Here is an 18,859-nt window from a genome sequence, read left to right as displayed (position 1 = left end):
GTCAAGCTTTATTCTGCAACCATGAGGACATGAATCTTTCCTGAGATGTTGACAGATAGTGTTTGGTGAATATTATTTTCCTGTCAGATATAGCCTAGGTCTATGCTGCTAACTAAAGCAGAGCCAGGGACTATCTTCTGGCCCCGAGGCCGCGTGGCAGACTTTAGCTACAGCTGTACTAAGTAACACTTGGGCATGCATCTCCTCTGGGCTTTATGTGGTCCCGATACAGCTGCAGGTGCAAGTACTATTTTTGGGGTGTTCAGTATTAGTTTTTTAATCCCAAATCTCCAGAATAATGTAAGACCTATGCTGCAGACTGTGAGAACTGAATTTTCTAGCATAAGATTGAAGGTAGTATATTGCATGCCCTGCTTGTGGGAGGCTGGTACGTGCTGCCTTTTGGGAATGATCCTTGGCATCGGGTGTTCCCTGAACTGTGTCTAGGAGTGGTTTAGGAGAATGCTAGTTGGCATGGGCCAAAATAATCCAGGGGGACAGTGTGGACACTCAGTAGTTGAGTGGTCAGGCTCTCTCCCTAGCCCTGCTTAATTTGGCGATACAGGCTTCAACAGAGAGGTTCTTACTATTCCCTGCCCCTTGCACACTTGGGCACATTCCCAATGAAGTTTCTTCTCTCACTCAATGCTAGCATCCTTTGTCACCTAGGCCTGAAGCCTTAAGGCTGTTTTTTATCTTTCTGTTCCTATCTCATGCATCCAGACTGCTATATACATTTTACGTTTTTTTTTCTTTCCATCTTTTCCAAGGTAGATTTTTGCTTTCTCCAACTAACTTTCTCACTCAGATCTTGACTATCATAATATACTTATCATGTCCTCTCCTGACCAACACCTTTCTTCAGATTATATAAAAAGTAACCAGTAAATTCAGTTTAGTTTTTTGTGGATTGTTTAGCTCCCCTCCCAACACTGGCTGTTTCACTGCATTGTTTTGAGCTCCTTCTTACCCTTTTCAAAATCCTCCATAATTATGCCTCTTCCTCTCTTCCTTCAAGCAGCTGTGTATTTGCTCCTGTTCCCTGTTCTTATGTCAGTGATCCCTGACTCACATTTAGGCCTTCTCCTGTCCCCTAGATAATTCAGGCAGGCTCACAACTGCTGTCTTCCTTTCTGGAAATCAGATGGGCTTGTGCCCAAATAGTGCGTTTACCAGTGGTTCATGGTCATTTTCTCCAAGCTTCCTGTTCTCAGTTTTGAAGCTGTTAGGACTAGCCCTTGTCTGCCTCGAATGCCTGCTTTCACAGAAGCTTAATATCCATTTAGGACCCTAAAATGGGTCTCAGATGTTTATTTACCAGCTTGTCCCAATTCAGTGGCAGTGCACACAACCGGTGTTGCAGAGATGCATGGATTCCACAATTCCATGTGTGCAAAATCTTTTGAAAATCCAGGTGCTTATTTTGGTTCATTAGAAGTGGCCTGAGCTCTATGGGCAGTTGATTTTTGTGATAATTGGCTCTTTGGGAAATCTGACCTTTAACAGTCCCTATTATAGATAACAATTTTAATTTTAGTTCTTAAATTGCCTATGCTGATATACGTCTAAATAGCAGTAACTCCCTGCTTAGCTGTCTCTCTTTCATGCTACTTTGACAGGTTAGGATTTGCAAAAATAGTTCAGGATTGAGTCCTTCCCTACTGCAAGCCAATTTCTGAGCATCAGATAGCACTGCATCCTCACACTTACGTGAGTACAAACACTTAAAATCCACATATTTCAGTAACTGATAGCTAAAATATGTGGAATGTGTGGTTTTGTCATTCATCTCCAACCTGTTTATAGTTAAAAAGGCATAAACTGTTATGTTAAATCTGAGTAACTTTTTAAAAAGACACTTCAATACAGGTACATGTAGATATGTGGTGTTTCACTTTTTTTTTAAAAAAATCAATGCAAAATCATGTTAAGTTTTCTCCAAATTGCATACTAGAGAGAGATCACTGTTTTCCCCTTCTACAGTGGTCTCTGTGCCTAAGACACCCTTGAATAATTACACTCATTTTCTCACCCGTTCAAGTTCAAATTCAGACTTCCTTTAACAGATTGACACAAGCATATTTGTCTCTTAACAAGTATCACTGCTTTTGCTCTCGGGCACTGGATTTTCAGTCTGCCGGCTTCTCCCTGCTGGAAGATGATCTAATGTTACCTTTAGAAAGTATCTATCTCCATTAATGTAAAGAGAAAGAGTGGTGTGCTAAATCAAGAGAGTGAATCTGGAGAAGGAAAGGCATCTTCTACACTACGATGCTGAGGTACCAAGTACCAGGGTCAGGGAGCTCCAGCTAGTTCTGTATGATATAAGTCTGTCTAAATACAGGTGTAATAGTGCATAATAAAGTAATTTTGACTGCAGAGCTTTGACTATATTGCCCATATTCTCTCATAACCATCTTGGTCTCCTCCTCAAAATGTTTACTATTTCTGCATTGTTTCCCTGCCATGTCTTGGCTTAGGAGTATAGTTGCAAAAAGACCAGGATGCTTACTTGTACATAATTGCTTAGCCTCATTGGGTTCAGCCAGGCAACTCATATACATAAAGTTAAATACATGCATATGCCTGGGGTCTGTCTTCCTGAGCTCTCTAGGCTTGGGGCGTTCTTTCTGCCTCCAAATCTCTATCCACCTTTAATGAGCTGTATAAATAAATACAAAGTACTCCTGTTTGTTCCATATCCATAAAATTATATTTTATTAGCTGAGAGGTATACAATAATAGAAAAGATCAGACCCATCCGATGTTTTAGGGATCTGTGGGAGGACAGGACAAGTAGCTGCTTCCAAGTGGTTGACAGATCTGAGGCCCCAGCAAGACAGATTTGTAGGTTAACTGTGATAAAGGATCTTTGGCTTCGCTGACTAAAGCGAGGTCACCCTTCTCGGGGCACTGCCTGCATGCTGCAACCTTGCAGCAAATTCTTGTTGAAGTACTGTGCAAACAGACCGGTTCTGATTTACATTAGAATTAAATTAAGACTTCTCAAACCTGAGGTGATAAAATATAGGACAAGAAGGCAGAAATTTATAAGGCAGTGCTGATGTTTATTTACTAGAACTTAGTTCTGTCTCTCTCTCTTCCCCCCCTTTTATTTTTTTAGTTTGCAAAAGGCAATAGGTCCAAAAGAGAGCTGGTTTTTCTTTCTGTAGTCATTTAATAAGGGAAAATAGGGGAAACTTTGTTTACTGCCCTAGTGGCAGTACCCACTGACAAATTTGAAATTCAGAGTTTGGTTGGGGATTTTTTGGAGTATTTTTTACTTGGATTTCTTTGGAGAGAAACAATCCAGGTTGTCAATGGTGGGAGGAGGAAAAGCAGAAAGCTTTGACTTCATTGTGTGCCAAAGGTTTAATTCAGCTATTTCTATGTTTTGGGAAGGGGGGGGGGGCATGAAGGGGGGTTTATTCCCTCCTTTTCTTTGGCTTATGTCCAGCCAGTGAGGAAATAAATATGTGAAGAAAGAATGCTATGGAATGTTAACTCCACTGCCGTATTTTCTTCCTTTTATCATGCCCCAAGATTCAATGAAGTTGATATAAATTCACCATGCCTTCTTTTAAAAAGCATAACAGAAAGGCATTCTTCCTTTAAGAGTCAGACTGTAAAAGGTGATTTTCTTTCACTGAGTTTGGTTTAAGCCTGTAAAAAGCATTAAGTGAAAAATCTGATATATTTGTTAGGGCATTTATTGCATTACTAACTTATATTTTCAGTTCTCAGTGAAAGGTTTATAGAGAACATAAACCTTGAAGAGTTTTTGTTCAGGATTAAAGATATATTTTCTCCATTTTCTGGTGAAATAATAGCTCATAAAATGATTGGGGTTTCAGTAATTATTTTTAGCTCTATTTATTTTCCAAGGACATTCTGTTCAACTTGCTGAGGTGCACAAAGGCAGCCCTTAAAAAACACTCTCCTTGATCAGAAGAATTTCAAAATGATCAAAAGCTTCTGATTAAATGTAGCCGCCATGTTGTTGTTCTTCATTATTTACACTTACAGCAAGCAAACATGTTCCAGTAAACTATAGATCTAGCATATTCAGTGGTAGTCTGTTGTGGTATAAGTAACACACCGTGTCTTCCATAATTAATATCTTTAGTACTGGACTAATTGGGATGCTGAAAGAATTAAAATAGCTGAGTGGTGGTGGCATGTAAAATCAAAAAGAAGTAATTGCTAAATTATTTCTAGGGCAAAACGATATGAAATACTTTTTCTGGGAAATATCTGTATCTGAGAGAAACTGCTGAAAACTGAGTGAAATAATAACTTCAGATATTCTTCGTCTAGTGTAAAGAATTAGTTGTGGTTTTAAACAGTAGCAGAACACTGTACCCAGTGGTCACGTTGCCTGGAATATCACAACCTCAGAATTCCCAGGAACAAAGGAAGCTACGTGATCTTATCACAGAAAGCCATATTCTCAGTAGCTTAGAGTATGATATCACTAGACATATATTGTATATTTGCTGATTAAATAAGCTTATTTTTCTTCTCTTTAATGTCTGCCATGCAGACTCCATAGTTCTTGCTTCATTTGACACACCAGCATGTATTAGCCTCACAAAAAGATACCTAGTATCAAATGTAAACCTTATTCTATATCAAAATGGCATAGAACAAGTGGGGAAATATCTGCAATATTGTCAATGAACAGTGTTGGCTATCCCCATGCCCTAAGTTCTCAATAGCTGGCACTGGGTTTCTTTGGAAGGTTTCATAGCCCAGCGTATTTATTCTGAGGAATCAGAGCAAGAGCTAGCCCAGGTGCATGTCAGGCTATAGAAGGACAAAACCCAGGATACCGTTAAGTCTGTTGTAAATTGACTGATTCTGTTTAAGCTTAGCATTTAAAGCTCAAATCAACCAAATTCAATTTTTAAAGGTGGTGTGTTCTGTAAGGGTGTTAATGTTCTGCTTCCTATATGGAGCAAAACTTTCAAGCTGGATGTTGCAAGTAGTATTGTGTTGTAGAAATACGCTAATACATCTGAAAAGGACACTAAAACACATCAAATCTAGTGCAGAAAGAGTCAGGGAGAAATATCTTTGGTTTTGTCTTGAGTTAAATTCAAGGATGACACATAAAAATGATTTTATGATGTAGTCATGACTGAGCTTAATGGCCATTATCAAATGTGAATTGCCATGAGAGGTTGGATCGCTTCATTGTCTAGCTTAGGTGTGATCAGAGCCTCTGAAGCCTCACGCGACTCATGAGCAGTTTAAGTAAGAGTCTTAATTCTCCATTCTGAGAAGTTCAGGAGCTGCAACTACAATAGCACTTTACCTGCTGGGTCAGTAGATTCTTTTAAAAATTTACCAAGTTGTCGTAGTTTAGCCCCAGCCAGCAACTAAGCCCCACACAGCTGCTTGCTCACTCCCTCACGGTGGGGTAGGGGAGAAAATCAGAAGAGTAAAAATGAGAAAACTCATGGATTGAGATAAAGACAGTTTCAGAGGTAGAGCAAAAGCTGCACATGGAAGCAAAGAAAACAAGGAATTAATGCACTGCTTCCCTGGGCAGGCAGGTGTTCAGCCGTCTCCAGGAAAGCAGGGCTCCATCACGCGCAACAGTTACTTGGGAAGACAAACGCCATCACTCCAAATGTCCCCTCTTCCTTCTTCCTCCAGCTTCATATACTGAGCATGACGTCATATGGTGTGGAATATCCCATTGGTCAGTTGGGGTCAGCTGTCCCGGCTGTGTCCCCTCCCAGCTTCTTGTGCACCCGGCAGAGCACGGGAGCTGAAAAAGTCCTTGACCAGTGTAAGCACTATTTAGCAACAACTAAAACATCTCCACATTATCACCACTGTCTTCAGCACAAATCCGAAACATAGCCCCATACTAGCTACTACAAAGAAAATTAAGTCCATCCCAGCTGAAACCAGGACACAAGTGTATAAAAATGGCATACCTAGAGGTAAATCTATATTAATTAAAATAGAAGAAAAAAAACCTAGTTGCCTATATTGTTACAACCTTCATTTGTTACATTCACTTTTTTTCATGAAATGCTATTCAACTTGGCTGCTTTCCAGGTAATGGCATCTGTACAACTGTCAAGTGAGAATAAGTTCAGACAGGTCACTGTTATTATTACCTTTTTGGAATGCACTAAATGAGCTTACCTCCACAACTTTCCAAATGGGGCTCTGACCTGTTTTACATCTACATTAACAGCAATACCAAAGAATCCAACAACAATACTTCTAACTCTGTGCAATATCAGTGAATACTTATCATTGATTGTCATGGCTCTGATTTTAATAATAAATGTTTTGGCCATCTTTTCAGTACTTCAGCAGATAAAACTGTCGATGCTGTAATATGGTAATATAATTAAAAGGAATTAATCTAATTTCTATATTTCCAAAGAGATTGTTTCATACACGCTTATGGAAATCACGAAGCTCTGAAGGCTGTGGAGCCCAGTGTGCGGCAGCACAGAGCAAGGACAGGTGCTGGGTGCAGTATAGCCACGTTAGTGCAGGATTTGCCCCAGCCTAGCTCATCGGAGAAGCCCAAGTGGGATGTTGAACTAATGTGGCAATCTTGCTTCTAGTGAGGTACCGAGTACCGATGGCCTAGGGAGACTGGAGACCACACTTTCCTGCCCTGCATGTGTGGAGAGCTCAGTGTTTCTGAATCTAAACTGCTGCCAGGACCTCAATTTGGGAGGAACAAGAGGGGCATTGAGTGTTTAGAGACATGCCTCTCCTAAAGAACATGCACAACCCAGCACAATGTTAGGACTGCTGTTGGCAGCCCCATGAAGGTGAGGGGGACAATCCAAACACTGAAATATGGTCCCTGTGCCTGTGTTTGACTGTAGGTTAAATAATATTTACTGTATGGTTTGGCTTGAAGTACCAGTACGCTGTGCTGTAGAGCAAATTCTGTATGTTGTGATTGATCAGCAACAAGTGAAACCCTGCTTCAGTGAGCCTTCAAAAGCTTTTGTCTCTCTTTGTTCATCAGTTTCAGTCCTCAGTACCCTCTGTGTAAAACACTGAGAAAAATGATAACGTCTTTACTCTGTTAGATTTTTGTCTTGAGGTGCCACTTTATGCCTTCATCTCTATCAAAAGCTAAAAGCATCGCATCAAAACTTGTGTTCACTTGTTGCAGTGGTTTCATGATGGCTAAATAATCTCTGCAACAGCTCTGTGGAGGCACACCAGGCACATTAGGGAAGCAGCTCCTGCATGCTGGAGCTGGCACGTCAGGTCTTTGAAGACAGTAGGTGTTCTCGGCATGGCTGTAACAACAGAAGAGGCTGTTACTATTTAGTAAAAAGGAAACGTTACGTATGGTAGGCCCTGCTCTGATTTGTGTGCTGTGTAGCTGCTGCTAGTAGGGTCGCTTGCATATTCAGAGGTGCAAACTATCAAGGCACACGAGGGCATGTCCATATCAGCGGGTCAGAAGATAATGAATTTGCAAAGAAAATATTAACTATAGCATACAGTGTTGGCACAGTTTTGTGTCAGAATTCGGGAGAGGCCAAAAGGCTGGGACAAGGGGGAAAGACTGCCGTCCTCAAGCAGACTTGGATGTAAATGGGGAATATGGCCCTCCTGGTGGTGTGGTGGTTGTTGAGATACCACAGGGACTCTACAGGAGCCCTGTTGTTGAGGGGAGCATGGCGTCCTCTAAAAATGACCTGCAAGGGTTACCATATGGCATGTCTGATATGCACCAAGACATGAAATTTTCTGTTTATTCTCTTCTTGCCATTAAGCTTTGAACTCTGCTAAATAGTGTGATTGTTCGGGTTAACTGTGGCTTTGTCTTTCAGCACTTCAGGTTGCAAGGGATTACTTAGAATAAAGAAGCAGAGCTGAGATTTCCAAAGGGAATTAGGTGCTTCAGTCCTCTAGGCCATGCTATAAATGCCAGTTGAAAAATGAATTAATGATACGCTGTGAGAGTCGCATCTTCACATAGAAAATATGCACAGTAAACGATTTTTGCTTTGGGAAGTATTTACCTCATGCTGTTAGGAGTATATAGACAGCATATTATCTCCATTTGTTTTAATGCCCATTTGTCTTAATAATTAATGTGAATTTGAGCTGCCTTCTCCATTGCATTTAAAAGCGATTCACCCCAAGTTCAGAAGTTCACTGCACATGCCCAAAACTTTTTTTTTCTCAAGAGCTTAAACCAAACTTCAGTGATCTTAGTCATGTTCTGCTTGACCAAATACTGACCTTCCTCTGTGGTAGAAAGACATTTAAGCTAGTTTTCTGAAATTAAATCAAATTCTTGTAATCCAATGAGATTTACAACTGCTCAAGTCTAGTCAGATTCATATATGTTTAAAGTGAGACAAGTTCGTATGGTGTTTGTTTTTCTTGAGCTAAGGCATTTGGGATTAAGTTGAAAATCAGTGTGTTTCACAAATGTTATCAGAGTAGGTCTGTAAAAATATTCCCAAAATTTCTCAAAACAATAACTACATATTATTTAATACTCATTGCCAGAGGTTTCTCTGTATCCTGCTGTACGCCCCGTTTTCTGAAAGTATGTATGCTGTCATGGCTAGTAACTATTCCTCAGTGATTAGTGTGACAGTAAGTGAAGCGTGAGTATTGAGACTTGCCATATCATGCATGCCAAGTTCCTATATGGCCCAACTGCTGTGAGACAAAACATGCTATTATGTTTTAGACACAAAGCCATATTGTATGAAATTCCATCCTGTCACATACTGAAGGAGGTGTATTTAAAAATCAAATCTTTTTTTCTTTAGTTCTTTTTGTTAACTTTTCTGTATTAGATACTTAACTACCGAACCCCATCAGAAAATTCAGCCTTTGTCCCTATTGAGGAATCATGTTTCAAACTTACATCAGGCAGATTGCTAATGTTTTAAGGAGGAGATTTTAAAGAGACTATTGGCAAAAAAAAAATAATATATATATAGAGGAAAGAAACAAACCTAAACGTTCCAACGTTCCAGACCGCTGAGGTTGTGTGCTAACTGGGTATCCCCAAACAATTCTGATGTAGTAGATGTAATTTAAATACATGATCATACAGTGCATTTTTCATAAGTGGAAGAATAGCTTGTCCTTAAACAAAGCAGCAAAATTAGTCATGCATTCCACTAAGGCATCAGTTTTAAGACTGACAACCTTAGGAGCGCACATGCATATGCCTTTTGCAGTGTCCACTGATTTCCAGAAGTGACCTTCACAGAAGACACGGGTTTTGGAGACGAATTTTTTCATTGCTGTGCAAAGCTCCATAAACAAAGCTAGAACTTTGATGTAGAAATGTAAAGATACAGCTGAGCCTAGCTAAAAGTGATGAGTTGATCCATGGGTTACTTGGATGATCTTCTTTGGCCTGTATTACACAGGAGGTGAGACTTGATCGTTATGGTCCCTTATGAGTTTAAAATCTATAAATGCTTGGGAACATAATACTAATTATATAGCAACTGGAATCTTCAAAGCACTGTAGAAACAACTAACCCCCACACATGCCCCCCCGCGCCCAGCACTACTTGGAGTATTATCAGGGCAGGTAAATGTAATAATTATAGCAGATGATTGAACTGTTTTTGCAGACTGTGCAATGAATTTAGTCTTTTTTCTCTTTATTAATTGTAAAACTGATTCTAATTTTGACTGATGTATTCACAATTATTTCATTAGCTGAAGGGATTAAGTTGCAGCTCTAGATATTTTTGTTGGGTTTATATTGTATTAATGTATTAATGTATAATCTGCTGATTACTTGATACTTATCTTTGGCTTCTTGATTGATCTCAGTAAACCTGTATCTTTGTTGTCTCTAAACTGGGAAGGTGACTTTGGCTTCCTAAACTGCTCCTGCTAAAAATATTTTCAATTTACATTCATTAATCTGGCATTATTGCTAAAAAAAAATATCTTAGTGGTATGCCAGGTACATTGGTGACCATTAATACAGTCAAAATGTTGGCACTACTCTGTTCAAGAGCACCGAGGAACTAGGGTGTCATCATCCATAATTTCACCTGCAATTCAAAATTCATTAATGTTTGAATGTTCTTTTCTTTTGCTTTGCCTTACTTAATTAGCATCTTCACTATACCTGTGGATCAACTAAGGAACAGTACAATTCTTATATTGGAGGGTAATATTTCATTACTTATTTAAGTAATCCCATTTTTCTGACTTAATGGTAGCTTTCATTCAAGACAGAGCAAGTTTACTGTGGCTCCTAAAAAGGATGCGTCTACCTCTCTGGGGAAAAAAGTACACTGGTGAAAAGATTTGCCAGGACCTCTGAACAAATAATTGGTGGAGGTGGTATTAGGACACAAGACAGGCCTCACAGACTCAATATAGTCACCATTCCATGGGAATTTTGGATGTGTAGAAGAATTAATACCAATTGTCCCTGAATATTTACTCCTCCTTTTCCTTTCTTTAAGAGCAGCCTTTTCTCCTGGCATTTTGCTGTGTTCTAATGAACTTTTCTGTAATTTTCAAAAGAGTTGAATGAAACAGTTTCTGCAGCCTAGTAGTTCAAGGAATCTGGAATTAATCCTGTTGAAGATTCTGATGTATAGGCAATGACCATTTCATTCAAGGTGCCTTTATTTTGTCATGAACTAAAAATGAAAACAGAAAACTTATGCCCATCAGAAATACTGAAGTTTAGCATCTGTTTAACCTAGAATAATGATTCCAAATCCTAATCCTGGGAATTCTGTAAAATTATGGCTAATGAGAAATAATGTCCTGAAGTGGTCAGCACTTCTGGGCATTTCATCCCTGGGTAATTTCTGGACAAATTCAGGAAGAGATCAGATAGGCATAATATTAAAAAATTCCTATCTAGTGTACAGTTGCTAAAAATTAAAAAGACAGCCAGTGGCATATTTTCTGAATCATTACAAATGTCATCATATCATACACATAATTTAGCAGAGATGCTATTGAGTTTTGGTTTGGGTTTTTTGTGGTTTTTTTTTCCCCCACATTGAGTGTAGTATGGGCACGGACAAAAAGTTGTATCAATGACATTTGTGACTTAAAGTTTTCACTGTATTAACATGGGTTTTTTTCATTTAGTGTTTTCACTGTCATCTGTTCTTTGTTGCAGAGATAGTTTTCACCTGTGCATACACTGATCCTTATAAATTAATGCATGTCAGCCCAATATTAAGTATGTGAAAATAAAAGACTAACTCTGTTAAAATCTGTTTAATCTTCCTTGAGTGGCTTTCCAGAAAGTCAGCTTGAGCTGAACAAAAGTGAACATTTGCATGAAACATGCTATAGGATTATTGATTTTGGAGGATAACACCATCTTTTTCAAATACTGCGGTATTTTGGACTGCAGTCTTCTCTATCTGTTTTGGGAAACCAGTGCATCAAAAAATAGGAGACCTTTTATACACTTTGGCATTTTTACCTGACTAGAGATCTTTACTGAACAAAGACATAGTTGAATTTACAGAGTTGCCTACTAATAATAGCCACACAATGCTGACAAGATTGGGCACCTCTTTTCTGACTCCATATTACAATAAGTTTGGTGGTTTTGGAAATTTAGGAGGCAGCTAGATGTTACTAGACCCAAGCCACATCTTTCTGATCACCATTTTACTTTCTCCCCTCCAAACCTATTATTTTATTTTATGTTTTCTTATAGTATTCCAAGCGTATAGCTCCCAGTAAAACAATGAGTTTTCTCAGACTTCCCTAGGTAGCTTAGAAAATATAATTTACTCACTTCACAATTTAATGTTTGCATTGCATGAACACCTAATGAAGAGTCAGCCCCCTGCCGTGTGAATATATGAAAAAATAAGAAGTTAGAACTTCCCGAAAAACAAATGTCTTTGTGAAACATGATGCATATGTTGCGTGTTAAGTGCCATTGGATTTTAAAATTTGATACTTCGTGAAGTTGTATGAATACTGCTGTTATGTTAAACTTGGATTTCATGGGTTTAGATAGTCATAATCATTTGTTTCCAGTGCTGTAAATTTTCAGTATGCTCAATAAAATGTAAATGGAAGAATCGGAACAGTTGCTTTCAAGATGCTGTTGCTCATGATTCTTTAGCATACTAGGCAGGGCATATGTGATATGGTATATTATATGCTCTATATTTGTAAAATTTGTATGATTTTTGAGCTATCAATCCAGAAACAATTCATTGACTCCCTAACCTGAGGAATATCTTTTCTGATAGTGCTCCCAAACAGGCTTTGTCATTATCCTGGCTAGCAAGACTTGGTCTTTCAACTCTGCTGACTGCAGATGGAGTTAGTAAACAGAATAATGAGATTGTTTTTCATAAAAAATTTTTCGTTTGTGTTTCAGGCTGAGCTATGTGAATCACGCTGAAGATCTAGCCTCCAAACTCCTCCAGTGTTTCCCAAAGAACAGATTGTCAGCACAGGCAGCCCTGAGCCATGAGTATTTCAGTGACCTGCCCCCACGGCTATGGGAGTTAACTGATAGTGAGTATAACCACCTCCAAACTGATTAAAAGCAAAGATGCTAGTTCATACAGTTGCATCTGTGTATGCTAACCCTCACATGCAGACAGCTTCATGGACATACAGAGCCACACACAAAACATGTGAGTGCAATTGTGTAGCTTAAAATTATGTAGTTAGCTTGACACAGGAAAAAATTGATATTTTCTTTTTTGCTATCTCTGCTCTGCAGTCTGCAGCCAGCTATCTTTGTATTTGATTATGTGTGCAGCCAAGAGAATTATCTGAATTGTCATAAAGCAAAAGGAAAAATACAATTTACATATTTAGTGCTTTTCACTTTATAACATACAGTACTTCTTAACTAGCTGCAGCATACAGGATAAAAATCCAGCTGTGTTTGATTCACAGAATCTATATCTGTTATAATTGTAACCTTTAAGAAAGGACTCAGCATTCAGAAGTCTGAGAAATACAAAGTAGACAATCAGTTTACTGAATTAGACTGTAAGAAGAGGATGGCAGATGATAATATTAACTAAGAATGCTTTCAGTATTTACATACATCTTTTTATTTCTTTTATTAAACAAGATGCATTCCAGTTGACTCAGCAAAAATGTTCCTATCATCATGTACACTGTCAATTATCTCTTTAATAATTGTAAATCTTTTATATCATATGCATCCATATCTTTTTCCAGTGTTAAAAGCACACTACTATTTATTCTGGGGAAAAATATTATAATGCATGATGGTTTTGATTCAGAAAAGGTTCTGTTATTAAAAATAGGTTTCACAGGAGAATAACAATCAGCATTTTGCTTTAACTGTCTGTGGTAGAGAGAAGCATGCTTGCATTAGAACAGTGTATGTTCTTTTCTGCTTTCAAGCATACATCCATTAGCAAATGATCTAAATCCAGTACTCCAAAGCAAAAAGTTCAGTGATGCAACAATGGCACGTTTGTGTGTGTGTAACTATGGCTGAGTTAAAAGTTTGCTTGTAAAATCTGGGCTCCCTTTCTGAATATTAATCCACAATAGATTCTGTTTGTATCAGTGTCAGAATGAAAACTTTTGTCTTCCAAAGGTTTCTCTTTTCCATCCTCAACAGCTGTAGTAGTCACATTTTGAGCTGGTTCTGTGGCCTGGCTGTCCAACTACCCCACTCCAGACTCTGGTCTGAAGAGCACCCTCACACTTGTAGAATATGAGCATTAAAATAAAACTAGCACCATTAATTTTTTGTCGCTCACTGACTGTGTCATAGACGGAGTCCTCGCTCTGCAAAAAGATTTCCAGTTTTCTCCAATGCCGTGCTAACCCACCACTCAGTTTGCTGACACTGGTACTTTATAAGCTGAAAATTCAAAGGATGCAGTGTAAATTAAGGTTTCTGTTGAAAGTCTGTCTTTGCTGAAACTGATGCTAAGAGATTCATTTCTTCAGGACTAATGAAATATCAAGAATGGCAGTTCATTTATCCTTTCCCACTAAATGGAAAACAAAAATCACTCTGCAGTGGTGACATCTCAATCCTTTTGACTGTGTGATTTAGTCTAGCCAGGATTTTGAATTCTGAATTCTGCAGTAGTACTTTTCTGTTAATATGGACTTATTACCCACTTGCCACTTAGTTTATCAGTCAGTGGTTAAATCCAGTTCTATCAGTGAAGTAAATGCCTACACATTATCACTCTGCAGCAGGCTGCCAACAGAGACAGTCTTGTCCTAGTCATTAACAAGCACAATGTATGCAGAACACCAGAGGGGAATTAAAACCACAAAAAATACCTCAGGGTGGTATTTTTAATATGAGAATTTAATTTGTAATTTCACAGATTAAGAATTTTGGCTGCATTAATCCTTTTATCAGCTCACAGCAGGTTATTTGCAGAAGCATAACCATAAGGCGATATTCATTGGCAGAAACACGTCTTTGCATAACGTTAAACATCAGGAGCAGTGAAACCTTTTGAAGGGGGGAGAATAAAGATGAAAAATCATTATATTTTAAAGCAAGGTTCTTCTAAATGCCTCCAGTAAAATTTTGAGTTACAGAAAGACTATTTCTGTGTTTAGTAGATAATCATTATGAAGCATAAATCCAGATGCAAGAAAGGACAATCCCAGTATCAAATACTACAATCATTTCTATTTAGTATGACTTGGATATACTTGTAAACATATTTACAAAACAAAGAAGTCATATACTTTGGAGAGTTGGGAAAATGTTTACTGTGTATTGAAATTACCAGTTTTTGTGATTCTAGTTCTCTGGGTTAATATTTTACATTGGGAAGGGCTTGCTATTAGTAGTTAATTAAATGTAAGTATAAATACATTGAGACGTTATGCACACCAGAGCTGTGTGTACACACAAAATATTCTGCCTCCTAATCAAGACACCACTGCAATTTTACGAATCTCTGATGCGTTCAGCATGGAATGTTTTGTCCAACTTACTCCTAGTGCTGAATTGCAAATTTGGGGGTTAGCACTTAAAACCAAGGAAAGACTCTCTGGTGAGGAGGAAGGGGGGGGGGGCGTGTGTGTGAAATCAGTCGAATTGTTTTCTATCAGAAAATATTGTTTCTTTGGAATCACAGTATTTCACAAAAGTGTGGTGACTCTGCCTAAATTGAAAAAGTCAATAAGAAGTGTTTCTTTTCTTGTTTTGACTTTAGTACTATGAATTTATATTCCACATAATATTTTACAGGATAACATTTTGATGTTGTTTTTTATTTTTAAAATCTGTGCAAAATGAGCTTATGTGAGAAGCAAAATTTTTAATTTTTATTGTTTGGTTTCAAGTCAAGGCATCATTTCAGTTGAGTTAGAAATTCAGTTTCCAGATGAGCTCTATCTACCATCTAGCCACTTGCCACTTTCTGTTTTTTAAAATATTACATTAAAAAGGTAAGAGTTGTGCAATCCTCCTAAAAAACATTGTCTGGGAATGCAATACAGTTCTTGAAGAAACACAGCCTTCACTCATCTCAGTCCTGAGCAGTAATCTATAGATTAACTGCTTTTACTGAATATGTGTACTTGATATTTTCTATTAAAAAAAAAAAATAATTAGTACTCCTGCTTTTCTGCTTTCATATTTGAGAGTTCATATTGATTTATTTGCGTGGAATATATGCCATTCATAATGTATGTTACCACGGATGGCAGAATATCAAATGCAAGTTGAGATGTCAAAAGTACAGTGGGAAGATCTTGTGCATAAAACAATAGGTAGGTCTTTAAAATGCATAAAAATTAGACTAGTCCAAAAACTTACAGCTATGCTAGTTGTTAGTGTGAAAGCAAAGAAAACTGTTCCAGCCCTGATCAGTTCTTTAAAGAGATGGTCTATTAACATTATCTTATGCAATCATGCAGTGGCAGCTCTCTGATGATATTTTTATATGGACATTTGTTCTTGGAAGGTATTAAAAATCAGTGATTTTTGCCTACCAGTTTGAGGCATCTTAAGTAAAAATGAGTTTTCATATCATCAATGTGTCCTCAACCATTTTCAGTTTGATCCCTTTGATTAATATCATCATGTCTACTAATAATTAGTTGCGTGGTGTTATGTGGAAACCTTCAAGGTTTTTCTAGCTCATGCAGGAGGAGGTTGCTTTGTGTAAAAGATTTTTGAGTTGTTGGGATATTTTGAACAAGCCCAGTTGTTTTTTAATAATTAATAAAGTGAAGTAAACCAAAATATCTTAGTTCTACTGGCATCAGGATTTTGACAATGTAATACGTGATGTCAAATTATTGAAAAACTTCACTGCATTTTTTCACATTCTTATTTATTTCTAAATGCTATCAGAGAATAAATTTTAAAATGGAAAATATTAATTATATAGTGGTGTAAGGACAAGCAAACACATACACAGCCTCTGGGAACAGTTTTTTTAGATGAATGCAATTGAGAATGTTTGCATCCTGCATCTTCCGTCATCATGCATGCAGGTTCTTTCCAGTCGGAATATTTACACTGCTTGCTTGCGTAAATAGGCCATATATGTAAAAGCTGTATATATTTACTCAGTGTTGTCTTTGCCACATATATATTAACTAATTATTTTTAAATTACTACTTTGTGGAAAAACTCAAAGTTTCTGAACTGCCACTCTTTTTTGCAGTGTCTTCTATTTTTACTGTACCGAATGTAAGATTACAGCCAGAGACTGGAGAAAGCATGAGAGTCTTTGGAAAAAACAATAGTTATGGCAAAGGTGTATCAAACAGCAAACATTGAAGAGTACCTATGTTCACATCTGATAATGCAGGTAAGACATGACTATTGGAAGGAGTATCTTTGAAAATACTCTTTAGTTCTCTTTAGAGAAACAAAATATAATATTCAGCTGCATGTTTCTTAAATTGCTCATGTTCAGGAAGATAATCTGTTTCTGCAGATGGTTAACATGAGGAGTGTAAGTTCCTGGCCTTGTGGGCAGGACCAGTGTCACTGACAGGTTGAAAGTATTGCAGAAGTTGGTGCCAGCAGATTAAACTCTAGGTTGCTTTTAATTTGGGCTGATATTTTTTTCCCCTGGTAAGATATGGAGAAAGAAAATATCTTGCCAGTTCTGTTGTTAAACTTTGGGGCAAGGACAAAAAAAGAGTCATTTAGTAGGTTTGGTAGCCTTGATAGCAGAAGGATATTTGTGATGGAAACAGAGGTGCTGTTATATTAATGAATTTGATCTATATCACTGGGTCTACTAGAACTAGTTTTGTTCTTGGATGGCTTTCATTCAATACCCCATCTCTTTAACCCTGGTTATTCAGCAGTGAAATAGTGTGTAATATGACTTCAGATATTTTAAGAGTAGAACAGAACCTGGGAAGGGCAGGTAAGTAGAGAGGCTACTTACTCTAACTTAATTTAAGGGAAAGGTGGTTGTTATATCATAGAATGGTGTGGGTTGGAAGGGAGCTTAAAAATCATCTAGTTCCAACCCCCTTCCATAGGCAGGGACACCTTCCACTAGCCCAGGTTGCTCAAAGCCGCATCCAACCTGGCCTTGAACACTTCCAGGGATGGAGCATCCACAACGTCTCTGGGCAACCCATTCCAGTGCCTCACCACCCTCATAGTGAAGAATTTCTTCCTTATATCTAATCTAAATCTACCCTTTTTCAGTTTAAAGCCATTACCCCTTATCCTTGTAAAAAGCCCCTCTCCAGCTTTCTTGTAGGCCCCCTTCAGGTACTTGAAGGCTGCAAGAAGGTCTCCCTGGAGCCTTCTCCAGGCTGAACAACCCCAACTCCCTCAACCTGTCCTCATAGGAGAGGTGCTGCAGCCCTCTGATCATCTTCATGGTCCTCTTCTGGACTTGCTCCAACAGGTCCATGTCCTTCTTATGTTGGGGTCCCCAGAGCTGAACATAGTATTCCATGTGGGGTCTCACCAGAGTAGGGTAGAGGGGCAGAATCACCTCCCTCAACCTGCTGGTCACAATTCTTTTGATGCAGACCAGGATACAGTTGGCTTTCTGGGCTGCAAGCACACATTGCCAGGTCACATTGAGTTTCTCATCAACCAACACCCCCAAGTCCTTCTCCTCAGGGCTGCTCTTAATCCATTCTCCACCCAGCCTGTATCCATGTTTGGGATTGCCCAACCCATGTGCAGGACGTTGCACTTGGCCTTGTTGAACTTCATGAGGTTCTCATGGGCTTACCTAGCTAGCCTGTCGAGGTCCCTCTGGATGGCATCCCTTTCCTCCAGTGTGTCAACTGCACCACACACCTTGGTGTTGTCAGCAAACTGGCTGAGGGTCTGTGTACTCAGTCCCACTGACCATGTCGCTGACAAAGAAGTTAAACAGCACCAACCCCTGAGGAACACCACTTGTCACTGGTTACCACGTGGACATCGAGCGGTTGACGGCAACACTTTGAGTGCAACCATTGAGCCAGTTCCTTATCCAGTGAGTGGTCCAGCCATCAAATCCATGTCTCCTCAACTTTGAGACAAGGATGTCATATGGGACAGTGTCAAATGCTTTGCTCAAGTCCAGGCAGATGGTGTCAGTTGCTCTTCCCTTATCCAACACTGTAACCCCGTTGTAGAAGGCCACCAAATTTGTCAGGCACAATTTGCCCATAGTGAAGCCATGTCAGCTGTCACCAATCATGTCCTTATTTTCTATGTGCCTTAGCATAGTTTCCAGGAGGATCTGCTCCGTGATCTTGCTGGGCACAGAGGTGAGACTGACTGGCCTGTAGTTCCCCGGGCCTTCCTTTTTTCCCTTTTTAAAAATGGTGGTTATGTTCCCCCTTTTCCAGTCAGTGGAAACTTCACTGGACTGCCACAGCTTCTCAGATATGATGGATAGTGTCTTAGCAACTTCATCTG

General features: G+C 38.7%; 1 protein-coding gene across 4 annotated transcripts in view; it reads left to right on the top strand.

Annotated features, from left to right (window-relative positions):
• CDK14 (cyclin dependent kinase 14) overlaps nucleotides 1-18,859 on the top strand; it is a 323,920-nt gene that overhangs the window by 240,108 nt on the left and 64,953 nt on the right. For all 4 annotated transcript variants that reach the window (XM_064444644.1, XM_064444647.1, XM_064444646.1 and 1 more), the window contains 2 exons: nucleotides 12,368-12,507; nucleotides 16,635-16,781. In XM_064444644.1, coding sequence (XP_064300714.1) covers nucleotides 12,368-12,507; nucleotides 16,635-16,750 — 256 coding nt within the window. In that variant the 3' untranslated portion in view covers nucleotides 16,751-16,781. The remainder of the gene's footprint in view (nucleotides 1-12,367; nucleotides 12,508-16,634; nucleotides 16,782-18,859) is intronic.

Source organism: Phalacrocorax carbo, chromosome 2 (assembly GCF_963921805.1).
Source record: "Phalacrocorax carbo chromosome 2, bPhaCar2.1, whole genome shotgun sequence".
Lineage (NCBI taxonomy): Eukaryota > Metazoa > Chordata > Aves > Suliformes > Phalacrocoracidae > Phalacrocorax > Phalacrocorax carbo.
This window is presented reverse-complemented; position numbering and strand designations above follow the sequence as displayed.